The 25,266-nt window shown below is 50.8% G+C and overlaps 5 protein-coding genes and 1 non-coding gene across 6 annotated transcripts; 3 read left to right on the plus strand and 3 right to left on the minus strand.

Moving 5' to 3' along the window:
- Positions 1-2,228: 2,228 nt before the first annotated feature.
- B0T23DRAFT_158570 (uncharacterized protein) lies at positions 2,229-3,759 on the minus strand. Its single transcript, XM_062832683.1, has one exon. It carries the CDS (start codon positions 3,617-3,619, stop codon positions 2,459-2,461), a length of 1,161 nt encoding a protein of 386 aa, XP_062691498.1. The 5' UTR covers positions 3,620-3,759; the 3' UTR covers positions 2,229-2,458.
- Positions 3,760-5,888: 2,129 nt separating this feature from the next.
- Positions 5,889-6,431, plus strand: B0T23DRAFT_381508 (uncharacterized protein). Its single transcript, XM_062837269.1, has one exon. It carries the CDS (start codon positions 5,994-5,996, stop codon positions 6,420-6,422), a length of 429 nt encoding a protein of 142 aa, XP_062691499.1. The 5' UTR covers positions 5,889-5,993; the 3' UTR covers positions 6,423-6,431.
- Positions 6,432-12,003: 5,572 nt separating this feature from the next.
- Positions 12,004-13,240, minus strand: B0T23DRAFT_158618 (uncharacterized protein). The gene has a single exon (XM_062832685.1). It carries the CDS (start codon positions 12,983-12,985, stop codon positions 12,281-12,283), a length of 705 nt encoding a protein of 234 aa, XP_062691500.1. The 5' UTR covers positions 12,986-13,240; the 3' UTR covers positions 12,004-12,280.
- A 2,555-nt stretch (positions 13,241-15,795) lies between these two features.
- B0T23DRAFT_t226 lies at positions 15,796-15,880 on the plus strand. Its single transcript has one exon. It is a non-coding gene; the product is annotated as a tRNA-Ala (tRNA).
- Positions 15,881-17,472: 1,592 nt separating this feature from the next.
- Positions 17,473-19,207, plus strand: B0T23DRAFT_158635 (Cyanovirin-N). Its single transcript, XM_062832686.1, has 4 exons — positions 17,473-17,863; positions 17,964-18,281; positions 18,351-18,872; positions 18,945-19,207. The coding sequence occupies exons 1-4, from the start codon at positions 17,556-17,558 to the stop codon at positions 19,072-19,074; spliced, it is 1,278 nt and encodes a 425-aa protein (XP_062691501.1). The 5' UTR covers positions 17,473-17,555; the 3' UTR covers positions 19,075-19,207.
- Positions 19,208-22,524: 3,317 nt separating this feature from the next.
- Positions 22,525-24,978, minus strand: B0T23DRAFT_158696 (uncharacterized protein). Its single transcript, XM_062832687.1, has 2 exons — positions 23,024-24,978; positions 22,525-22,924 (listed from the first exon to the last, which is right to left on the minus strand). Exons 1-2 carry the CDS (start codon positions 24,786-24,788, stop codon positions 22,554-22,556), a joined length of 2,136 nt encoding a protein of 711 aa, XP_062691502.1. The 5' UTR covers positions 24,789-24,978; the 3' UTR covers positions 22,525-22,553.
- Positions 24,979-25,266: the final 288 nt, after the last annotated feature.

The following is a 25,266-nucleotide window of genomic DNA, read 5'->3' on the forward strand; positions in this document are numbered from 1 at the left end:
TTATCCTTGGTGTTTCTTTTTTTTTTTTTTTTTTTTTTTTTTTTTTTTTTTTTTTTTCCAAAATCAAGGAAAACAGTCCGCTATCTCAGGATCAAAGTCCTCATGCTCAAAACTGAATTTCACTGACCTGGGGGGTTCCTCTTCACTATAGCCGTTATCGAAGATCCATCTAGCAATGAAGGACTGTCAAGGCTGCCGTTAATAGGATTGATACCTCAGTTTGGCGCCGAATGCTCTAAAGGGTACTCCGGTGAGATAAAAGAACTTGTTAACCCATCATCAGGATTAGGAGAGTCCGATGACCAAATTACAGAACTGGAATAGTCCCGAGCAAGAAGTAAAGCGACCCGATAGATGGAATATGACATGACCGACCAAGGCATATGTGGTTGAATTGGATGTTTTGAGGCCGCCTTAGATATGAGGATTCAAATGGAGCTTTCACAAATTGAGGGAGTTCAGGGGATGTGAGGTGTTGTTGTGGAGGTGTGTTTGAAGAGAAGCCCTGAATGCACCTTTCTCAAGACCTACACTTGCCCAACTGTTTGCAAGACACTTGACAATAACGCTGTGCTAACGCGAGGGAATGTCGTGAAAGATTGTAATTGTCAAACATCAACGATACAGACTGGATATGTCTAGAGTCAAGTTTAGGTATCGAAGCGAATTATCGCACTCTGTCCTGCTCGCCGAGCCAATCCACTATCAAAACCATAAAGGGGCAAGAAAGTTATACGCAAACACTTGAAACCATTGGATTGACACCATACTTCCGCCCATCTTTTCCGACACTTTTCTAGACTACCCCATCTATATACCCATTCGTTACAAAACATGAACACATTTCTTTTTTCATCCGCCCATTCCACAAGTACATAACATAACATCCACTCAAGGTACATAAGACATCATTCCATTAATACGTCCGATCCGTCCAATCCGTAATCACAAATGAAACAAGCTTTAAAAAAGCGAGAGAAACAAAAAACAAGGGGGGTATGAATGGGTATACATGATGAAGAATGAAAATGTTCTACATGGTTTTTGGGGACGTAGGGGTATAATGTGCTTTTATCAGAGGAAGAAGAAGAAGAAGAAGAAGAAGAAAGGAAGTGCGAACCAAGAAAAACAAAAGAAAAGAAAGAAGAACGAAAACTGAGCTTCGAAAGCGCGAGCGAGCGAGCGAGGTATCGGATGAAGGTGTGAAGTTGCAACCGGACCCCGGGCTCGGCGCCGATGCCGATGTGGAAAGAAGTGGAGATCCCGAAGTGGGGTCGCCGGCCGGTGGGGTCGGTCAGGTACCGAACCGGGACGTCCTCCATCAATGTGGTTACCGCGGTCACCATGGTGAGGTACATACGATGAGACTGACACACAGTGACCATTGTGACTTTGACACATGGTGTGATTAGGCTTGTGCGTGTCTCGTGTGTTTCGGTGAGTCGGTGGTGGTGGTGGTGGCAGTAGTGCTGGAGACCGAAGGACGTCTCCGGGAAAGTAAGAAAAAGCCCGAGCCGACACCTTCTACACGTGGGAAACGTGAAGAAGAAGAGCTCGGCAGGGGAGAGGGAAAGAGAAGGGGGGAAAAAAAAAAAAGAAGAAGAAGGGTTTCAAGTTCCCGTCTTGGCCTTGACCTCGCTTGTCCACGGTTGGAACCTAAAGTTCCTTGATTCCTTCCTTTGTTCTCTGAGCTTGTTCCTTCCGTGGGCCCACCCGAACCCCGACGGGCCGATTGCCCACTTTACCCCTTGACTAAGACCGAATGGTGGTCTGCCCCTCCGATTCCCGAACGGAACCAAGGACGCAAGTTGACCGATTGGGGATGGCGGGGTTGGATGGCTGACAGGGGGTTCGGGAAATAATGAAAATTTTCTCTTCTGTTTCTGGCTGCGGTCCGAGAAGAGGATGGAAGCGAAGCGCCAGAAGACGACCCCTGCTTGAGTGTGCAGTGCGCGATCGTGGGGCCAGCGTCCTCTCGATTTTGTTTGGAGGGGAGCATGCCGTCAGGCTTGGGTGTGAATGGCGGCAGTGCCTGGATGGGTGCTGCTACCGCTGGCGCGCGGCAGACTGCTTGCTGTCCTGTCAATCAGGCACAGAGGAGAGGGCGGTGCAGCCATGCTGGCAGACCCCTGGGAGGTCCGCTTGCTTCCTTGCTGCCCACGCGTGAACCTTGCTGACCAGCCAATATCGAAAGTCCAACGAAAACGAGGTGCCTTGCAGGAGACGACAGCCCAATCTGTCGCCGGGTGCAGATGCAGATCCGAAGACTGCCAATTGGGGAAGGGGATTCAAATGTGATGTTTGGCATGCAATGGTGAAAACGCAGAAAAGAGGTCTCAGCTGCGGCGAAGTAATCAAAAAGACGAGGTAGAAAGAAAACAAAAGTATCCAATGACGGGTGTTGTTACAATGAGCATGGCTTTTGCTGATGGCCGTGGCGATTGATCAAAAAAACTGATTACCTCCGCGGCATCTTTGCGCTAGCGATGGCCTGTTGATAACGGAAGTCATCATCGGTGGGATACCGGTTGTCAACGTAGCCAGCAGGCGCCTGGACATAGACTGCTGGATGATGTGCCACAGCCCGAGGAACAGCAGAGCTTGGCTCGCGGATGCTCGCGTACTGTGGTGCCGGATACGAGGGCGCATTGTAGGCGTAGTCGTAGGCATCTCTCGCCGACACAAGCTGAGGGCCTGGAACCTGTGGTCTGGGTGCACCGCGACCAGAAGATTCAATGTAGCTATCACGCTGGCTGTTCCGTGGCTGGCCTCTGATGGTGGCCGGCGGGAGAGATGGGAGAGATTGGCTGCTGCTCTTGGCATCGTTGTCGTCACCCCGAGTGCGGAAGCGGCTGCGGAGACGCTCCTTCTCCTCGTCAATGACCGGTCGTTCGTGTGCCAGTGCCAGCTGTCGCTCCCTCTCTAGCTGTCGCTCCCACTCACTGTCCATGTCCAACTTCTCGTGTTCTCTATGTGGAGCACGTCGGCTCGAGCTTCGGCGAGGTCTCCTGTCCTCCGATGAGTCGGATGGCGGTGGCATGGACATGCTCTTGCGCCGGGGTCTCTTCATCTTCTCGGAATCGACGGATTCGCTCGACTCTTTGGGGTCCTTGAGGTCTGTGGGTTTCTTGGCGTCTTCGAGTTCCCGCAGCTTCTTGTGTTCCTCCTTGAGCTGCGTGTTTTCGCTGGTCAGATCCTTGTTCTTTTGCACTAGCTCGGCATTCTTGGACTTTAGCTCGGTGAGTTGATCGGATAGGACCTCGTTCTCATTCTGCTTCGCGTCCAGCTGTGCTTGCAGTGTAGCCTCACTCTGAATGACCTCCTTGTGAGTGATCTTGAGCTGGCTGTGGGATACCTGAAGTCGTTCAAGGTGTTGGATTTTGGCCTGGAGATCTTTGATCTTGTCCTCTGCCTGCGTCAACTCATTCTTGAGGCGCAGAATCTCGCGAGCGTCCCGATGGTCGTCATAATCACGGGGTGTGTAGGTACGATCACTGTTGGGAACACCGCAGTCGCTACCACTTAGAGAACCGACCCCGGAATCGCTCCTCTGGTGATCCGAGTAGTGGGATGCACCCGAAGGGGAGTCGTCCCGGAATCCAACCTTCTTGTGGGACATGGCTGCTGCGGGCGTCGTAGTAGCCTTGAGTACGGATAGGTATGTAGATAGCTGTAGCAAGCTGTAACCGTAGACGGAAGCGTGTGTAATGGTAGGTTGGTGATGGAAGGCTGAAGGGTGTTTAGACCAGAAGCAGCAGAGTGCAAAGATGTGTTTTGTGCTGATTTGACGGCGCAAGAAGGGACGGTGCTGCAGAGGTGCCCGACTGGTTATATTATAAAGAGAGAGTGGGAGAGGAAAGGGTTGCGGGCAAAAGAGACTGAGGCAGGGGGGGGGATGGATGGGAGGCCCGCGCCGAAATTGGGTAACGGACAAGAGACTAGGGCTAGGACAGACTGTGGCCGGACTGATCAGGACTGGTGTGGCAGGGGGTGCAGAGATGCAAGTAGGTAGTGTATGTAGACTCGGTAGCTTGCGCGTACAAGAGGGTACCTCTGCTCAGTGACGTCCACGGGCGGGACGGCGGATGACAAGACTATACCGGGCAAGATTAGGAATGCTGATGCTGCCCTGTTCTGTTTGGTTGGGTTGGGCCTCAATGGCACCGAAAAGCCAGTCTGGATCCCGGAGTTGGGCCAATAAGCGGAGCTGGGAGTCAAGGGTATAAAGCGCCGATGGTATGAGGTCCTGGGACAGGAATGAGGGTAAAAAGAGATGCCTGGTGAGATGGGTGGAAAATGTGTGCGTGTCTCACCGTCGTCAGTCACCCGGGCGACCAGAACGTTTTTATTTTGTTTTCTTCTCGACTACCGTGTCTCGGGGCAAACACTGCCTTTTCGACGCCGCAGTTCACCAAGCAAGCCCAATCGTCAGAAAACACAAGGGAAGGGGGTACGGATTCGCACTACTACGACTACACCTTGGATAACATGGAAGAGGTGGAAGCCAGGGCAAGCAGATGGCACAAGGAAGAAACGGGAAAGGGTGGTGACAGTGGGGAACCATGCCATACGGGGCACAAAAGAAGCCAGGAGGACTATGGCCAGGTATCAACTTGTATCCAGAACTCGATGCTGTACTGTAGTGTAGCTGGAGAGAGCCACCATCCAGGCAGCTCGCGCCGGCTACCGACCACGAGGCTTACCTTGGTGACGAAAAGGGAAACAAGGACGTGTACTACCTAGGTACTGGCTACTTGCATCCCTGTACTTCCATGGGTCGGGGATCCATTGATCGGCGGACCATGTCGGACCCCCCTGGAACAGAACCCAAGCATGGCGACGGGAGGCAGGAAACACCCCATGTGAAGGTCAATTGTGCACCTACCTACATATGGGCAAAAGAGCATAGGAAACACTGGGCATCAAACAGGAGGCGATTCTCACCATGTTCACCTTCAGGGGCAACTGGGCCGTATAATCACCGCAAGGCTCTGACAAGACCAGAGAAGCAAAAGCGGCCATCAGGGTAGGTGTGTAATACACTATAGGTGAGCAGATCCACAGCGGCACAGCCACATCCTGACATGGACGTCCGGCTTCCGGCTTTCACCAAGGCGTCTTTTGGGGAAATAGTCAAAAGTCGGAAGAAGGTTGGTCGTTTGCCATGACTGGTGAGACGGCCAAGCCAGGTCTGACAGAACAACAGCGACCAACAAGTGTCGAGTCGGACATGTCATGCCGGCGACTATCAGGGCTTTTCGTTTGCCTGGCTGCAGTTGCGGAAATTGGATGCTCGTTGGCTTTCTCGCGACCTTGCTCATCTTGTGGGTTTGCGTGTCCTGCGCGAGTCCTGGATTTTGCTTAGCCATTTCCCTAGCCTCGGAGGCTTGGTTTGGCCGTTTCAGTAATCTGGCGAACCAGAAGACTGGCGAGGAAGGGGGTGCATAGAGTGTCTGTGAGGAATGCCATTTGCACACATGGGCGGATGGATTACCTACTAGGTACTGATGGGGGACCGTCCGTTTGCTTATGGTTTGTGTCGCCATTACAGTAATACCTACATACATATGCCCCTTGTGGTTTTCTTGGGGATAGTCCAAACATAGATTGGGTGGATTGCCCAATCCAGCCTTTCCACTGCGCCCTCGATTCCGAGGCACCAGTCAGAAAGTGCATGATGAGGCGAGCGACAAAGGGGAAGCGCGGCTTTGTGGATGTGAAGAAGCTATTCGTCCGAGTCGCGCAAACAGACGTCTGACGGGCGCGGACAAGCAGGGGAAAGGGGGGGATTTTGGTGAGACGTCTCCTGGCTATTTCTGGCCCACGATGCGCGGCTGTGATGTACATAGGAGACGCCGTGACTGACGCATTGCGCACCCGCCTTTATTATGCGTGCTGTGCAGTGCAAGTGCAACTGAAGTAGGTAGGGCGGCCAGACCAAAAAGAGTCGAGGGATTCCAAAAAGGACCCTTCCCCTTGCCCAAAACACGAAAATGTCTCGGCCGGGGGATATCAAACCTTTTCTTTTTCTTGCTCAATTTTTATTTTGGCTACATATTCGATTATTTGACCGTATGCGTCCAGATCAAATTTCACATGCGTTGCCACCTATTGGAGCCACTGTTGCTGTTGGTGTTGTTACTGCCGTCGTCCCTTGTCTTGTTTGTGAAGCGTCGCACGCGATTATCGCGAGATTGTTGCGGTTAGTCTTGTTGACTATTTCTCCCCCAGAGATGTCTAATGGGCAGTCGTCGAGGCTTTCAATCCGCGCTCGTGAGCCATCTTGGTCGCTCGACTTTTGTTGGCGATTTGTGAATGAGAGAAGTTCTGGTGTGACGCTCAAGATGTTGGATGGCGCTGTGAGTGTGAGAAGAAAACTAAAGAATTCCAGGGTTCGTGCTAGTTGCCCGAGGTGTGGGTGACAACGGGCAGGAAATGTAGAAATGGCTGACTTCCATCTTCAACGGAAGTTGATGGACGCCCCCTCCTTTTTTGCTCAGGCAGTGGAAGGTCCCGTCCGCTACAGTACCCCCGCCTCCTCCGCCGCCAAGTCCACTCCGAATGACCCCGCGGGCCCACACTGTGAACCCGCGATGATCAGGAGCTCCACTGCACCCTCCTTAGGTCCCGTCTCCGTCTTCCCTTCCTTCACAACATTTCAGGAAAAAGATGGGAGAAAAAGAAGAAGCCACCGTCGCGTGTGTCTTTTGTGCAACTAAATCTCGCGACCTGACCGCTTTCAGCCAGCCCATCCTCGCTTAACACATGATTTCATTCATCACGGCCCGTGTTACCACACGTAAATGGGATGCTTTTCTCTGATGGCGGCTGGTTTTCGTGAGATTTTCCTTCGACGCGGATCCAAATGTCGCGACGGTCATTCGGGGGAGGGGGCTTACAAATTTTCTTTTCTTTCCTCTCATCTCTCAAAAGGTGAGGTCGCATCAGCTAATCTAGCGCGGGTCAGTCTAGGGCATCCGAATCCGACCTGTCGCTACTTGGATCCATCAGATTGGCAGAAAGGCGCGCGTCAAAAGGCCACCTGCTACGGCTGCTACTGCATCAGATATGAAAAGGGCTGTCACGGGGTTCTGCAAGTCGATGGCTGTTCCCGTCTTCAAGGTTGCCATGCGACGCACTCCCACTGTCTACCAATCTGGGGAGAGGGATGCAAGTCATAAGCTCCCGTGTTCGTTTCTCTCGGTCTCCAGTCCGCCAGTCTCCATCCGGCTAACGTCGTTGAGCTGTCGAGGTGAGCGAGGGTGCCTGGCTCTCCCCGCAGCCCTACGAAGAAGCGAATGGAGAATGGTTTGGTGGAGTTGCCGACGGGAGCCAAGAAAGACGGAGTCCACACCCGGACCGCAAGTCCTCGACTCCATCGACGGCGACGTGCTCCACCCGGGGAACAAGAAGCCCCGACGCAGGCGACAGTATATGTATCTAGTGTATGTAGAGGTAGTGTCCACTCGGGGGTTCTATCGTCCGCCCTCGTCATTCCTCCTCCCCTCCAGTTTCCATGGCCGCCGTCGACCGCACCATTGCAAGCGGGGAGTGGGATGCTACCGACACCACGACCTATGTACACACAATTATCATCACAGAAAAGGGGGGTGCAAAGAATTGCGTCGAGGGCGACCAGGGAAAACGCCCGGGAGAGCGCCGAGGAACAGCCGTCATCTCTCTAGTCTGCCCAGAGATATACTAACCATGCAGTATATACTGCTCCATGTTTGTCAGTCCTTCATCTATTTCTCCGTCTACTCCCGTCTATCCGCCACTTGCGTCCATATTATTCAATCTATTCGATGCATTCGCGCATTTGCGTCTTTGGCTTGCATCTCGCTCTTTAAGTCTGCAATATGCTATCTCCAACTCACCTCGTGGTCTTTGTGACTTGACACCTTTTCAAAATCTCTTCCTGTCATACAAATAAAGAGGATGTGGAAAGGTGTGCAAATTAGGGCATCTGACTGGCCCATCATTTCCACCGGCCACTACAACCTGAGGCCACATTGCCGGCTGTAGAGATACATGATGGGAACATGACCTTCAGCAAAACAGCCATTTTCAAGATAGTGGAAAGACTGAGACAGATGGAGGGGAGGGTCTACCACGGCCGACATCGCACACCCCCATTTTGGCAACTTTCGATCAAATGTGACCATTTGATAGGCCCGGTCGAGATCCAACCCTCGCTTAAGTGGGTGTAATGGGCGTCCCCGGAAGCCAAGATCAGAGAAGGGGGGGAGGTGGAAAAAGTGTGTGAAAATCCAGGCTAAATTGCTCATTCGGACATCCTATGCTGATAAGAAAGACAGTAGGCGAAATATCGGCCACCCAAGGTCCGGAGGTTGTCACCATCCTAGTTCTCCCGCTTTGTTGAGGTCGGCAAGTTCACTCTATCCCCAACGAATTTTCCCTTAATCATTCTATACCTGCGCAAAGAATGCGCAGTTCAAAAAGCGCGACTCCATCTTCTCATCACCTGCCTTTTTTTTTTCTTGTCTTTTTTTTTCTAGTTCATATCCGTTGGCGGCCACGATGTCGACCAGGTCGCGGAGATACATCACGCCGCCAGCCGGCCGTTTAGATTCGATCCGACACGCCAAAAGCAAGCAACTACCCTGACCACCTTCAGATCACGATGCCTTTCGCTTCTCACTTCCCTTCTTCGCGTACAACATACATACCTAGCTGTGTGCGGCCGACTGATTTGATCATGCAAAACTCCGCCGAGACAAGCAGAGCTTCCGTTAGCCACAGTATCGGATCGAGAATACCTCAGATGTTTGCACATTCACCCGGGTGGGGTTCATGTCAGAAGAAGGCGGCAGTTCGCCAAGCCATCTCTGCCTAGCGCCAACAGGGGGGTATCCGACCACTTCCAAGAATCGACCATAGTGATCCTTCGCCCTTCATTGTGATGATAAGAGTACTTGATGGTTCTGTCTGTGGCTATCTCACACTGAAATCAAAGCTTTCCACCGTTCACTGTGTTGTTTTTCAAGCAGAGAAGTAACAGAAAGCCGGGAAGAATGCCGACGGAAAACACAGCCTCGTCCTGTGTCGTCCATGTATGTATACACTTAATCCACCCTCGGCTTCTTGCTTCGTTTCAATCCCTTGTTACCTAAACGTCGATGCATATCTCCGCGGATCTCATCTACACTGCAGTGAACCAAAGTGAAAAAAGACAAAAAAAAAAAAAAAAAAAGAAAGCCCATTGTCTGCCTAAGATGCCGAGGCTCTTCCATGTTCCACTTCTAGCAAACTACTACCATGTTGGTATCCGCTTCTGGAACTGTATATCGCAGGCAGAAAGCATAAGACCTCAAATCGGATTTGTGATATGGTATGCATACCTACCTAGTGTAAATGTGGACAATGTGTTTCCCCTCACCTAAGTACGTGAATCGCCCCAGTGGAAGCCTACCTAGGTATGCAAGTCATAGGCACAGCCATGTAGCCACTCGTAGTGTAGTAAAGATAGGTAACTAGAGGTACTAAGCCGTTTGAAATGCCCACGTTCTAGACTTTGTCGCCACTTCCCAGGCAGGAAATATGCAGGGTTTCATGTACAAAATCACTAGTGTGTAGTTGTAGTTGAAGATCAGTTCTGTTTTACAGGCCAGCAGTGTTCACGATTGTATCTACAAACCCCACGAGCAAAACGTGGAGGATCTCGAACTACACTAGAGTTAGGTAACTCGGTGCCACGGGTGTTTGCCAGGCCATGAGGCGAAGACAAAGTGAATATTTCATCCAACCTGCAAGTGAATAACTACGTACTGTAGATATAAGTAAGTGTAGGTAGGTAGTAAGAGTTCGGAGGAGCTTCGGGAGAACTTTCTCCTCACTCCGTCCTTCTCACCTTCCTCCCATCGTTCCCCTCACCTCATGCCCCGCACCAGGCGGGCACAAAGTACCCTCTACATCTTCACATTCTACACATCTAACTGAACAGCGAACGCAACCCAACCCAATCAAACCCGGACTCTTCCTCCAGCCATTACTATCCCCACATCAATTGTCTCCTGCCCTGCAGATACGTTGTACTTAACCACTGCAAGCTCCGTCTCTCACTGAGTGCAGTGCCATCTGAAAAGCGACAGGTCTCGTGCATTGTGCATTTCTCCTGCGTCTAGTCCCATTCTCAATCGCAATCTACACTGCAATGCGTAGTACTGCGTGTGTACGTACCTATTGCGTGTTGCGTATGCATTTGGTTGCATTCGTCTCTTTCGCCAATGTGATTTTTTTTTGACATTTTTTTTTCTTTTTTTTGTTTTTTTCTTTTTAATAAATACAGCCTTTTGTAGGTATGTAACGTGTGTACGTACGTAACTTCGGTGCAGGATGATGCGGTGAATGTAGATGGGGTAAATGTGAGTACCTAGGTAGGCAAGGTAGGGTGAAGTTTCACGGATATCATACCTACATTACACAGCAGTACAGCCCGAGATGGCGCTCAACTGAAGGGTCTCAACTCTCAAAGAAAAGGTCAACAACATATCATCAGAAAGGTAGCTAGCTATCTCTCGGTGACATACTACCCAGGTAACTACAATAACAGCCTCGTTAAGTTCTAGGTGTAGGTAGGTTGCCCCTCGTTTCGCATCGCATCGCATCGCATATCTATAACCAAGGCTCCCATCCCGTCACAAGTGAAAGAAAGGTTGGCGGGGCCTCCCGCATTACGAACTACTGTACATACAACTTACCGCTACCTAGCATGTCTCCTCGGCACAGAACTATCTTATGTTTGTCACATGTTTCTTCCCGTCCAAACCATCCACTCCGGACTAAGCCAAAAAAACAAAAAAAATATTCAATCTCGACTAACTAAACGGATGTGATTGGACAGGCCTCACTTACGACATACGTCGGTACACTAAAAGGGACTTTACCATGACTTCCGACTTCATCAGTACCAATAGGACGTTGGCCATCAGTCTTTTCAAGCGAGATGCTTCCGTTGGGTAGGTAGGTAGGATGAGGTGAGGTGAGGTGAGGTGTAAAGATGGACCTATCCACTAACGCTGAGCTGAGCGGGGGCTTCTCTTGAGGTCTACATGCTTCTGTTTCTTTTCCCCTGCTTGCAGCAATATGTAAGTCGTTGTCAAGAAATGTGCGTGATGAGGACTTGCTTTTCAAGTGAGTTCGTGGTAGTTTATTGGTGAGGAGGTAGTGGTTGGTGGTGGTGGTGGTGGTGGTGCTGGTCTTCTGCGGCGTTCTTCAAGTTTGTATTTTCTTTCCAGACAGTCTGGTACTTCAGATGCGAACTGAACTGGTAGAGATTCTACTACTTAATAGAATATCCAGTTCCTGACATGAAAGACATGCATGGGAAGATTCAAAAGTCTCAAAAATACATAAAGGAAACACTCGAGGAGTGTACACCTCAGTTCATTTTCGTACTGGTACGATTGGGAATTACCTAGGTAGATAGCACAAGGATCGCGAGGGACCCTTCTGATTGAGATATCCTGTCCTAAAAGAGAATGTACAAAAAAAAAGCACGGGCACCTGAACTTGATCGTCCAACTGCTATCCATAGCTCTTGTGGGATTTGTGCAGGACAAATGTATGTAAGTCCCCCAGCTGTACTTTTTTTTTTGCGAGTGTCGGCTGGATCCGGATGTGGTGATGCACAACATGACCACGGCGGCGCACGAACCACACATGACTTCGTTGGTAGGTAGGTAGGAATCTACCCAATTGAGTCATACCGTGTAGGAGTCACAACCTTTTCCGCGTTCTGCAGTCGCTCATTTTATTCAAAAGCCGATGGCCATCGAGGCTTGCATGACATGTACATGATGATGATGATGAGCACACGAGGCTCTGAGGAGAAACCAGGGTAGTTAGGTAAGTGATTGGGATTGGGCTTGGAATGTCAAGAAAATTTGAAGATAGTTTGCAAGATGCTAGGGAAATAATGTCTATGTAGTCTATTGTCTGGGTAAACGGTGTAAGATAAGGAATTAAGGAAATCGTTAATAATCTACACGCGATCCTTTCATTTGAGGTCTCTGTTGCACGCCCAATTTCGAAATGTAAAAAGAGAAATTGATAAAATACTTGGTTAGAAGAAAAGGGTATCGCCGTCGCAGAGATGTGGAACAAGTGAAAGAAACCAAACCACAAGCGTACTAGGGAAGAATCGTATCGTACAAACCCACCGTCAAATGAATAGAATGTGAAGAGAGACGCAAAAAAAAAAACAAAAAAAACAAAAAACAAAAAAAAAACACCCATCAACCGCCGGCCAAGCCGACCCTCAAAAGCGAGAAACCCTCAATCTTCGCTCCAACTCGAGCACCTGAGCAAGCTGCTCATTTTCCGCCCTCAGATTCTCATTCTGGGTTCTGAAGGCCTCACTCTGCTGCGTGTGGATATCGAGGTTCTCACGCAACCTCCCATAACGCCGCTCAAGATCGTTGTTTTTCCGCTTCTCCGACTCAAACTGCAACCTCCAGTTCGCAACCTCTTGCTTGAGCGCATTAATCTGGCCCACCATGGGCCTGATCTTGGCGTCCATTTCATGACGGAGCTCGCGGGCTCTAGCGTTGAGATCGTCCTTGTCCTTCCGGAGCTTGGAGTTCTTCCGCTTCAGGTTATGGATCTCGTCCTCCTGAAGTCCGTCGAGGTTGGACAGGCTGTCGAGTGAGCGCCGGAGGTTCGTGTTGTCGAACTTGAGCTCCTCTATGCGGGCGTCCTTCTGCTGGAGCTCGAGGTCCTTTGCCCGGAGCTCGTTGCGCAGGTTCTGGTTCTGCCGGTAGGCCTCGTCGTAGGCCTCCCGGAGGACTCGGTCGTGGTCGGTCATGGTGTTGTTGCTGTTGTCTGCCAGTACCTCGTCCCGGTAGACGTAGATGCGCTCTTCGCTTCGGGTTCTGGGCCGATAGCGCGGGCTTCTTGGACTTCTTGGACTTCGTGGGCTCCTGTCAACCGCTCGGGTTTCGATAAAGACTCGATGAGCGGGCATAGGGCCGGCGTGGGATGATGATGATGATGGTGTGCTAAGAAGAAGGTGTCTTATAGATAGGGGACTATGAATGGCTCGTGGGAAAACAGTGACTAATAGTTGATGGCAGGGCAAGTGATTGGTAGGGCTGAGCTAGGAATATGCAGGTTATCTGCTGCAGGTGTTCGTTGCTATTCACCACTAGGAGTTGAGAGAAGTGGAAAGGTGGCCGGGAAGGGGGAACTAAGCAGGTGGGATAGGTGGGTGCGGCTTGTTTAAAAATGACGATAGTTGAGCATGATGTTGTGATAGGACTGGATGGATGGAGAGGTGTGTGGCACAAAGGTCACCAAACACTACAACACTGGCACGTCTAAAGACCCGGTTCCGGAGCAAGGCGTTCAGCAATGCCACGGTAGGTTGACTTGATCATGGGAAGGGCAAAAGGTCCAGACTAACACGGATGTAAGGTTCTGCATGGATGTGCCCTGACAAGCAATGACCAAGATACAGCCGCAACTCCAAGGGCAATCACAGGTCGGAAAGGCTACCATGAGGGCGGCCGCCGACATGATTGGGACAACAACTTTGTTGCCCGCCCCCCTGGTCTTTTGCCCTTGATGTTGTCCATGCCCCATGGGGAGAGAGGGGCCGGGAAAGGGCTGCCTTGGTGCCCTGGTGCCTGGAGCTGTTGGCCAGGAAGGTGTTCTTGGTAATGGGTGTCGTCTCGAGTAGTTCAGATAAGGTTTGACCGTCAACAGTCATTCCTATTCCACTTGGACGGTGCATGACGACGGAAGGCCGCACAAACGAGTGTGTCGGTGTCAGTCATGAAATCCACGTCGTGTACTTTGAAAACCCAAGACAGACGAAGGACAAGATTGAAACGGACGATATCGGCGGCGCCCAAGACCAGAAAGGCAGATGACGTATGTACCTAGCTTCGACTCGGTGAGGTGCCCCTCCAACAAGGTGAGAGGCCGACGATGGTTGCTTAGGTAGTAACGAACCGAGAGGTTTAGACTGGCGATGCCCAGAGAAGGCGCTTGTTGTTGTTGTTGTCGTGGTCTGGCACCAATTCCTGAAAGCGGAGGTGCAATCGAAGGAAGAGAATACTAGTAAACGCGGCAGTCACGTTCGGGACACACCGACTGGCTCATCGTCAACGGTTTAGCGGGGATGGCGGGGCCACCTGCCACGGGGCCCGGGCCCCTCAATCAATCGATCACTGTGGCTCTGTGGCTTAGCTCCACTACACTACACCTGGCACGTGTATGGTAATTGTGCCCCGGAGTCCTCCCTCTCTCCAGCAAGAAACCTCCCGTTCTCCTCCTTGATCAAGTTCTCCTCCATGCGGACAACTTGGACATCATATCGATTTCTCAGTCCTCAGCCTCCAGTCCCCCAACATCATCGTCATCTCATTTTCTCCAATCGACCCAGCAGAAATCTCTCCATTGTCCCATCATCTCGAATACCTCATAGTCAAAGGCAAGCCTGCCAGTGTCCACGCAAAGTCCCCTGCTGCCTTGTCATCTGGAATGGAAGGTCGTCCAACAAAGTTTGGCGATTGTGTAGTCACAACCGGATGTCATTCGGATACAACTAATTACACCACAACCACATGGCTTATAACTGAAGCATGCTTACACCAGCCTCTCAGCCTTTTCATGCGGCTGAACACCATGACTCAAGGACGGCAAGGCTCTGTGGCCCAGCAAGTCCGTCCGTGCCGCTTCTCCCAGCTGCCCGGTTAAGGGCCAGATGTGGTGGTATTAAGAGGCCGCCCTATCTCTTTTTCCGTCGTTGGCAACAACTCTCTGCTTGTATATGCCCGCCTGGAAACAACTCATAGCTGATTTATCTTTACAGTTACATAGCATCAGCCCTTGATTCGTCTTTGCCTGTCAAACATTCCCGGGTCTTTTACATGGCAAGCCGTATACCGTGGCTACCGACAAGTCAACGGCATTGTTCAGTACACCCACCGACGCACCAATTCGGCCCCGAGCCTTCGAAACAGTCTAGACCCCTCAAGTGATGCTGTAGGAGCCTGGTTTGTTGGATAAGCACGGCCAATATCGAACAACGAATAGAAGAGAGGTCTTCATTGACCACTACGGGCTGGAATGTCATACGTGTACATGATCTGTCGTCTGCCCGTGCGCCCATCGTCTTGGACCCACTGAGCGGAAGTTGGTTGCTGCCTGCACTAGTGTGCGGGATGCGGTCGTGAGATTTTTAGCAGTGGCTATCATGAGCGCCTACGATCAAGTTCCCTTGTTGCAGCTCGCTGGTTAGCATCGACGCTTTGCGCCCTTCACCTGCAGAGATTGGTTTCATCATCGAGCGGTCCACGCCACGGGTTCCTTTCTTTTTCTTTTCCCCTCTGCGACCTAGATATGGCTGGGAGCGGATTGGTCGACAGAGCTTCCTAGATCCAGGCAGATATCCAGTTGGAAAATCGAGACTCCTCGGTGGCCTGGCCGAGAACGACCGATTGGACATCTACGTGCCTCAACTATGTTCAGTCAACCTCAGACACTTCTGCTCATCTACTTACTGTCACTCGTCCCGTCCTCATCATCCCCGTCCTTGAGATCGCCATCACCTCCCGAACCGGGTGCCACCAACCCTCCCCAGCTCGCCCTTTAGTTAGTTACGCTCTCCAGTTGTATCGAAAACACTTGCCCCTACTGCGAGTTTGGCCCCAATGGCACCAACGGGGCACTCATCATTTTCAGAGGTTCCTGTCCTCGTAATCTCGAGGTGCCCTGACTCGGGCTTTGTGTGCATTATTCCCCCAGGCCTTCACAACAATAACATAGTTTGGGCGTGTGGCTCAGTTGGTAGAGCGTTCGCTTAGCATGTTTCCGAGCATGCGAAAGGTCCTGGGTTCGATTCCCAGCTCGTCCAATACGGTTGATGTGATCTTCTTCTTTTTTCTTTCATCTTTTCTATCACCTTTCGCTCTATCTCTCGGTCTTATCCACTGCGTTTGGGCTGATCAATGCATATTGCATGTTTTCGTCCTCTCTCTTTCGCTGCCCAACACAGCAGTGTACTATAGTCCGTTTTTGAAGTTGGCTTTGGCATTTGATCTTTGCCTTCTTGTCTCATTTTGCTCTTCGTGGCGCAATTCAAGGGGTCTACAACCGAGTGATCCTTACGAACCCAAAATCTCGACAAAGGGCGATGATTGCTCTCTTACCACTGCTTATTCTCATTTGAATAAGCAGATCTATGTAACACGGGAACTAGCCTCAACATGGTTAGTATATGCGGTGTCGCTCGATTGGCTGCCCGTCATTTGCGTATCAGACTCGCCAGTCGTTGTAAATTGGTTTGCTCAGCTTACCGGCCCCGCTGGCTGCCCTGCATGCAGCCGATGCAGGTGCTTCCCAGATCTGCTAGATCGTATGGGGAATAAGGCAGATCTGGTTTGAATCTGAATTGACGGTAGTTGAAGTGCTCGGGCAGAATCTCTTCATCAAATTGATGAGTGAGTGCCCACTCGGTCTAACCGTTTGACACCTAGGTTTATTGCCCGAGATAAAAACTATTCACAAATGAGCCATCATCAAGTATAGTTGCATCCCGGCTTCTCAGCATCAACAGCAATATCAACGACAGAAATAATAGAGACGACGACGGCCGTCATACAACCAAGATTGTGTGGTGGTGGTGAACGTGGTGGTTCTGGACTGGGCGGGCGGCTCGTTGCAAGCGAGGTGACTTATCGGCAATGTTTTCTCCATCGCACATCTCTTCCCAAACAAAAGCCGGGAGATCCACGTTAACAGACGAACCAGTATCGAGCTATACAGCCTTTGACAGCCGATCAAAGTGATCTATCTTCCTTGGCGATCAGGGTCATCTGCAAGCTGGCCATAGGGGTCCTTTGGGGCGGTTGGCGGCCTGGTCGCCACCACGGATGAACGACAGCCGAGCTCTTGATCAACGCTAAAGCATGCAACTCAAGCTCTTGTAGACCTTATTGGCATTTATCGAACCAACACATCAGGGCCCTGTGCTGGATCCAGCATAAACTCCTCGGACGTTCCTCGACTCAGCACGCTCAAAGCCAACGACAACATGGCCTCTTGCTTTTTGAAAAGCAATGAGTTACTACTTTGATGTCTTGGTTTCCCTTTTCAGCTCATCAACATCGAGCCAAACTATTCTGGCAGTATCTTGTTGATGAGGACGCAAGAGACTCGAATACCGATGATCGACACGATAGCTTCATGCTGTACTCGAGCTATCACTCAAGACTTTCCGTAGCACCTGAGCAGGCTACACGTCTAGCAGTGATCGACTGGTGGATTCAGAGCTGGTTTCTTGACGGCCCTCGAGCGATTTCACCTTCTCGGAGATGCCTGGTCCGCGGCTCTCAGCCAGAGTTTCGTGATGGGTGCTACTAGGAAGAAGCATGTCGACTCTGTAAAACCAAGATATATAAACCTTGCCGCCAGTCAATTTCTGTTGCCTAATCTCCTGCAACTCATCTTGTCTCTTCTTGCAGCACGTCATCTAATCCTTCCAATTACTTTTCTCGCCAACCTAAGATATCGCTAACTTTGTCACCAACATGGCTTTCTACAACAGCTGTCGAAACGTCAAACTCACTGGACCAGTACTTTCTGCCGATTGCAAGAACCACAATGGTAACTGGATACCCTCGGATATCAATCTCAACCGTTACATTGGCAACAACAATGGATGCTTTAGCACCAAAACAGAAAAATTCTTTGATAGTGCTACGAATGTCCGCCTGGAAGGCTCAGTCCTCCATGCGCAAATGCTAATGACTTCGGGACATTGGCATGACGAGCAAACGATTGATCTCAACCTGATCATCTACAACAATGATGGAGATCTCAAGTTCAAGCAGCACATGTGAGTAGCTCCCTCTTTCACCCTTACACACATGCAAAGACACCTCCTACGCTTGAGCTTGTTGTTTACCAGTATTCTTGCTCACCTATCTACTGCACAGGCACGAGTCCATTCTGAAGACTGGCTCCTTCTTCTACCTCGACGGCAGCGTTCTGCGTGGTCTCGTCCTTGGCTACAACGGCAAGTACAACGTGGCCGAGATCGATCTCAACGATCACTACGCCAACAAGAATGGCTCCTTCCAATCCGAAGACAACCACTTTTGGTACTCGTCTAGGAACCTCGAGCTCGATCCGTCGCCCGGCGCTCTTACTCTTAAGGGCGAGCTGACGAACTGGGACAAGAATTGGCAGCATGCAGAAATGAACCTGGCTATTTGCATCATGAACGACGATGGCAAGTTTCGTTTTGTCAGGCAGTGAGTTGAATTTTTCTTTTCCCCTGAGCATTCTCTCTTTATATCTTGCGAACTAACATAAACAAACAGCGACGGCTTCTGGGACCGCGACGGCTGGTTCGCCAAGACCTTTGAAGGCGTGCCCCTCATCGGCTTCGTCATCGCCGGCGTGCACGAGGCCGCCGGCAACCATGAACACGCCGCTCGGGCGCTCGCCAAGTGCGCCAACAGCTCCATCGTCTGTGTTGGCGTCGTCGTCGGTTTTATGCTCGGCGAGTCGGTCGGGGCCGTCATCGGCGCCGGCATCGCCACGCCCATTGGCATCTGGGTCGAGACGGAGATCAAGGAACACCTGATCGAGGACCCGATGCTGCTGGCCGAGTTCGAGGATGCGACGCTCGGTCGCTACATTGGCGAGACCTTGCTGAACATGGGCATGGCTGCCATTCCTGGTGATCCGATTGCGAACATGACGGGCGCCGCTGGCAACGAGGCGCTGAAGGTGACTTTCCGGAAGGCCTTGACCAATTATACACGGCAGGTAGTGGCGGGCATGAGGTCCACTGTGGCGCCGACGGAGGTTGAGGAGAAAACCAAGATTCTGTTGTCCGGGTATGTTTTTTTCTTCCAGTTTCTGCAGATGGCTTTATGGTTTGCTAACGATTTGTCTGTCTGGCAAAATAGCATCGGTGACCTGCTCAAGGGCCAGCCGCCTTCCAGCTGGTCGGAAACGGAGGAGAAGGTCAAGAACGTTTTGCGGGACAGGGGCGCGGAGTTGTCGAACGTGCCGCCCATGGTGAACTTCAAGATTTAGAGGGATTCTGGAACGTAGAGGTTGTGTGTTCCTCGAGAAGTGATGGATGGATGGATACATATAGACGACGGCTTTTGTGGATGAAATTATAGGCCCAGTTTGGAAATGAATATATGAAAGTTCCTAAGCATAACCTTTGCAAGATCTCTTGGCTCCACAAGAAAGAGGCGAGACTCACCCGCGCGTCACTCGCTCTTTTTGAATTACCCACCCCTTTTATCAAGACTCTGGTAAACCAGTCGGTTACACCCATCACTTCAGATTCTCTCAAGAGAGCCGCATGTTCTCACTGACATAATGGGGCCAATTAATCGCTAGTGTCCTTGAGGTAGTGTACATAGGTATCCTGGCACAGGCCGAGCAATTATGTAACTTGAAAGATGGCGGGCGGGCCGTCCCGTTACATATGTACGCCCCAGTACCCAAAAGCGCACTGTACCATCTGCACTATGATGATGTGCCTTAGTTCAGTTCTGTAGGTACAGCATTTGAGAATGTTGGAAGGTGCATTAGTGGCTTGGGCTGGGCTTTGGTCAAGTACTTGAGGGTGGTTTCTTATCACACAGTTAGCTCACAATAGTGTTTACCTGCAAGTCTAAATATTGGTTAGAAACAACGTCTTGTTCTTTTTCGTCCTCGTTATGCACTTCCAACGAGGTTAAGAAATGGGACCCCCCCCCAATCCTGCAGTTCTCTTTATCTTCTGGCCTACACTGGCCATGCTTACTGGTTTCTATTTCATAACAAAGGCCCGCGAGAGATTCATTACGGAATTGCAAATTCTACGTCCTTTGAGGTTTGAGGGGGAAGCAGCAGCATTACCTTCCCTTAGCCTGGACCAAAGAACCAAAAACAACAAAAAAACGAGGGAGATGCCGAAGGAAGGTTCATTCATTCATCCATTTATTCAACACGCAAAAATCGCATCAACCCCTGCCTTCCTCTAACTTCACCTTATTTACCATGATTTTCAACTGGACCTGACTCAGCAAGCTCCAACCAACCAGCCAGTCCTAGGGCTACTGTCCACACACCTACCTACCTACCTACTCACCCTCAATACAGTGCTTCTTCCCGAGTTGCTTGTGATGACTCGTCTCGAGTATATTGAATTTAAACACCAAAATAGGGTCCAATAACAGACCTTTTTTTTTTTTCCCCTTACGACGTCTGAACTAACCGCACTGAAGCATAACCTTAACCCAGTGGCGCCACGGTGCTAGACAGGTGTCTCTCGACCGAGATACTTCTCGTTGTTACGAACCCCTTGATTCCGAGGTCACGAAGAAGATAGAAGGAAGGAAAGATCTACTCGATCCCTTTCGAAAGAAGTCGGTCGGCTTTATACCTCTGTATAAATAATAAATACAGCAGAAGGACGTCCGTCCGTGTCCTTGGTCCCGTCACACTACAAACAGACGCTTACTGGCCGCTGGTGAGTTGAATAAGAATAGAACCCATAGAAAAAAAAAAATTCATCATTTAGTGATGGTTGAAGAGTGATCATGCACTTGGCATCATCAGGCTTCTTGATGTGTTTCCAGCCAGGAATTTACCTCGTCATCATTCCCAGCCACATCCATGATCAAGAACGATCGATTGACAGAATCGGGTACCTTGCCCCGGCATCCATGCTGCGCTTTATCCGGGGAACTAAAGGAAGTGTGATGTATTTACTTGATAATAGGCTGAAGGATTCCCTGTACACGGCAAATCATCCGCTGTGGGAGTCATGTGACGCCAAGATGAAGAAGAGCTTTGTACTACATCTAGTGAAGTCTTGTGTGTGTGTGTGTGTGTGTATGTGTATGGGTGTGGGGGGGACTATTAATATGTTGGTGATGCTGTCGGAGGATGACGACGGAATGACACTGCTCTTGGTTGCAAAGAGAATGACGATAATCATGGTTGCGGGGGGACCCAAAGAGCCGGAAGGACGCAAGGAGAAAGTAGAGTTGTTGAGATTGACGTTGAAGGAGAGGGGGTTACCTTCAGAAACGTGTAATTGAACCTGATGAGCACACTATTTAAGCGAATGTGAAGCCGCCCGGGGGATGGAAAATAACCTGTAACAGGTGGTTACGCTTGTCCTGAGCCAACTGGAGCACGTCTTCGATGGAATATGTGTCGTGGTCACGATGGTTGGAAAACCGAGAAAGCGTTTGAGTCTCGGAGAAAACATCCAAATGTTCATTTTGGTAAACCCCGCTTCCGTCTCGCACATTCTCTCTCGGGATCCTCCGTCTTCTTCTCCGCCACCTTCCTTTATTCGTCATGGTAAGTACCCTTTCAAGATAGAAGTTTTTACACTTATCCAGCCAGGCCTCAGGGTCTTGCAGCGGCCCGGGGGCTTGGCACTACGCTACGCCGGCCCATCTTGACGCTTAGAGATGTCTCAACGCTCAACATAACTCAACGCTTGAGAGACTTGATAAGTCCCGCGCAGCAATGACAAACATGAAGCAAATCTACAACCCACCGCCGAAGTGAGCGGGAATGAACAAGATAGAACTCGCAACATAGGCAATGCAAGCACGAGTAAAAGCAAGTAATAATATTGTGTGTAGGGTATCAAAAACATCTCTTCTGTTGAGTCACAGCGGAAGGGCCAAAAGCTAGACGGAGACTTCTCCGGTTCTGGCAAGGCTTTTGGTGATCAGACAAGATCGACGGGTGTTTAGGCCCGACGCCATCTTGCAAGCCTCCCCCATTCGACACTCATTCCAATCCCATTCTTCACCTTTCGTTTCATCGCATCTTTTCAATGGGGTATGCACACATCCTTGAATAATCCAATCCAGCCCTTCGAACCAAAATGTGTATCCTGTTCTCTCTGGCCAGTGTTTTCCTTCCAGCCGCAGGAACCATGTAATCAAAATTGAAGTCCAAGAAGGTGAAGATGAAGAATAATAGAAAACATAATACAGGGACAAGGTAACCAAAAAGAAAGATGAAAAAGAAAAAAAAAAAAAAAAAAAAAAAAAAAAAAAAAAGGAAAAGGAAGAAAAAGCTAGCCGCGACGGATGAATGCGGCTGATAGAATGAACAGCAAAGTCCTAAATCTGCGACGATGAAAAATGGAAGCGAACTGATACTAGTCGAGGACGGCTCAGTCAAGCACAACCTTCAAACTGGCCAGGGAACTTCCGGCTTCTCATCCCGCTTATTGAACCAAAGGCACATGTCCTGAGTCAGCCACAGCTTTTGTAGGTTGTCTGGCCTTGCAGAATGAAGTATGGATGCCAACGAACATGCCTGCACGTTGTCTCACGTTCGGAGACATTTTCGTTCCTCCGAGCGGGAGAACCCAGGCAGCCTGCCATATGCATCTGCTGGATCGCAATACTGTCGGCAGTGTGAACGAGGCTTGGTAAAGCGACTGCGGAGACCACACCTCGCAACAGTGAACTGTCCTGGATGAAAAGCGTCCTTCAACATCTCCCGTACGGCCACTGCTAAATCGAGCGTCATACCACGCTCTATCTCGAGTATGGCTTATTCATCAAGGCAACCTCCCTCGCAATTTCCCCCCACTCGAGCTCCCGCATGATGCCTTGGCCTTCGGAAGACGACTCGTTATCCTCCTTGCCATCGGCCGTCAGGGTGTAGTGGCCGTGATCCTTGGTCTCTTGGTTTGAGCGAAGGAACTCCTCCCACTTGAGCAGCTCGTAGGCAAACCTGAGGTGAGGCTGGATGATGACGTTGAGCCGCCGAGCGCGGACAAAGCAGTATGCGCGCGGGAAGGACATTCCCATGGAACGCATCACCTCGGCGATACAGATGGTGGCAGAGCGGGACACACCAACACGACAGTGGACTAGGGTTGCAGTTCCGAGGCGGCGGCCACGGTCTGCGGGAAGTTTTTGTCAGTGATTCTGTGATGTGGGGAAAGGAATATGGGAAATCATAGGGTGGGAGAATATGAAGGTTGAATCAAAAATCGACGTACCAATGAACTCCAAGCAACGCTCAAACTCATCTGTCAACGGATCAATCCCGTTATCCTGCACTCCTCGCACAATACACGTGTTCTCCTCCCCCCATTCCTGCAACTCCCCGTCTCGCCACATGGCCATCTCACCCACACTCAGAATTTGGCCGATGCCCATGGCCCTAAGCAGATCTGGATTGTTTGCGTGGGTAAGGTTGCCGAGATACATGTAATCAAGGATCCTGCTGGGTAGTGACCCGTCGAAACCTGTCCACCACTTCGGTTCATTTCTGACGAGCTCCGTAACTTGCGCGAGGCTTCGGTCGGTTCCGATGGGTGATTCTTGTAGGAGTCGTGGAGCGATTGTCGCTAGGAAGTTCACGTCGGAGGGGTATGCGAAAAAGTTGCGTTTCATAATTGTGTGCAGCTTCAACCAGGCTTCTGGGATAGGTAGGCCTGTGCTATAGCTGTAGTATGCAATGGCCAAGACTGTGGATTCTGTATAACCATCTGCGCAGTGAATGAGAATCTTTCGGGGGCTTAATGGTGGCCAAGATCTGTCTCTACCAGTATCAGAAGATTTCTCTGGCCTAGTCCCATGTGAAAGATGCCAAAGCCATTTGCAAGTGTCCAGAAGAGCGTCTGCATCCGCATGGGAATAGTTGGGAACTAGGAAGCTTCCTGAAGAAGGAAAGTCAAAGTGGACGGGTTCTGGTACGTCGCCCAGCCCGTCCTCAGCAAGAGCTTGCAGAAAAGCTGCGCAGGTGTTGGCCCTTCCCATGTCGCTGCACTCGAGCTGAATATGATAGCCATTGTCCTCTTCGATGATTGGATCGGGCGTAGGACCCATCCACACGTTGGGTGCAATTTCCGAAGCCTGGGTCATGAGATACATTTCAAGTCTCTCTTGATTGACAAAGTCCAGAACATTTCCCGTCAGATTACCTGTCGAATCGACTGCCACAATCTCACGATGGTTCTGTTCAAACTCGTCGAATGGACTGAGGCAGATAAAGGTGTTGTACTGGGGAACCCAATGACACTGTAGCTCATGCTTGTAGCGCCACTTTTGCTGGGCCGAAGCTATGTCCCAACCCAACTTGCGAACGGCCGCTTCGTTATCGCCGTAGACTATGATATCGCTCGTCATGGCGGCCTTGGCGGCTTGGATCTGGAAGTTACGGACGGAAAAGCCTTCTTCGGGGTCGACATCGATGAACTCGGCGCTGCTTGAGTGAAGGAACTCGTAAGGAGCAATTGCACCCTTGAGGCGAGAGAAGTTGAGGTCGCCATCGGCCTTGACAAGGGTGATTCCACGAAGGCAAGAAGGGGTCTTTCTCAGCGCACGCGTGCGGGCGCTGAGAAAGAAGTGCTGCTGCACTTGGTTCCGGGGGTGGATGCCATGATACCATGGGAAGACGTGGGCGGGGTCTGGCAAGGGTTGCCTCGAAAGATGGTCCAAGGCAGCAGCTACGTCGGCGGCGTCGATCTTGTAGAGCGAGAGATGGCCGGAGTCGACATGGTGGAAGCGATGAGGCGGGTAGAGAAACGAGCGGGGGGACGAGTGCTCATCGGCGCCATTCGTCAAAGGCCAGGGCGAAGGCGGCGGCGTATCAGCGTCGTCCTGCGGAGCTGGACCTGGAGGGCAAACGGGAATGTGTTTGTTGGGGACGGGCGTCGGGTGACTGGTCGGCTGCTCTATGGTGATGGTGGTGGTAATGGAGCCAATGGTGGAGGTGGACCGATAGTTGGCGAATGGTGGTGGAAGGGCAATCGTCGCCATTGTTCCTGCGTTATGGTGGATATGATATATGCGAGACTGGAGCTAGTGGAGGTAGGTAGGGTCATTCGATTGCAATTGCAACGGATCGAGGTGGTCGGATGGTGAAGAGGGAATCATAGGAACATGTCGACAGCAAAGAGAAGGAAGGGAGGCGCCAAAAGGTGAAGCGGTCGAGTTTCGTGTAGCACAGGAGGAGGTTGTCAATGGAATGGCCAGGCGAATTGGAGATGAGGAAGAAGCAAGAAAATGAGGGGAGCGGGTAGGGGTAGTGTTGTAAGGTGGTGTTGGGGGAGATGAAGAGAGACGGGGCTGGGCTGGCAGAGCAGGGAGGAGGGATGGTCGAGGCCGCGGAGTGACAGGCTTATCGCAGATCCCTGCTTGTTATATAACAGCCTTGGTGAGGGAGGGCAGCTCGCGCTGAGACAGGGCAGATAAGATCAGGGCAATGGCGTGGATGTTCACTCCGAGACGTCGAGAC

This window comes from Neurospora hispaniola (assembly GCF_033458365.1).
Source record: "Neurospora hispaniola strain FGSC 10403 chromosome Unknown B0T23scaffold_5, whole genome shotgun sequence".
Lineage (NCBI taxonomy): Eukaryota > Fungi > Ascomycota > Sordariomycetes > Sordariales > Sordariaceae > Neurospora > Neurospora hispaniola.

Bases quoted from the DNA above. Each gene is read 5' to 3' on its own strand.
- B0T23DRAFT_158696 (XM_062832687.1), bottom strand. From the start codon at position 24,788: ATGGCGACGATTGCCCTTCCACCACCATTCGCCAACTATCGGTCCACC. The intron at 22,925-23,023 runs GTACGTCGATTT...AACTTCCCGCAG, and splicing joins GCGTTGCTTGGAGTTCATTG to ACCGTGGCCGCCGCCTCGGA.
- B0T23DRAFT_381508 (XM_062837269.1), top strand. From the start codon at position 5,994: ATGTCTCGGCCGGGGGATATCAAACCTTTTCTTTTTCTTGCTCAATTT.
- B0T23DRAFT_158618 (XM_062832685.1), bottom strand. From the start codon at position 12,985: ATGCCCGCTCATCGAGTCTTTATCGAAACCCGAGCGGTTGACAGGAGC.
- B0T23DRAFT_158570 (XM_062832683.1), bottom strand. From the start codon at position 3,619: ATGTCCCACAAGAAGGTTGGATTCCGGGACGACTCCCCTTCGGGTGCA.
- B0T23DRAFT_158635 (XM_062832686.1), top strand. From the start codon at position 17,556: ATGGCTTTCTACAACAGCTGTCGAAACGTCAAACTCACTGGACCAGTA. The intron at 18,282-18,350 runs GTGAGTTGAATT...ATAAACAAACAG, and splicing joins AAGTTTCGTTTTGTCAGGCA to CGACGGCTTCTGGGACCGCG. The intron at 18,873-18,944 runs GTATGTTTTTTT...CTGGCAAAATAG, and splicing joins ACCAAGATTCTGTTGTCCGG to CATCGGTGACCTGCTCAAGG.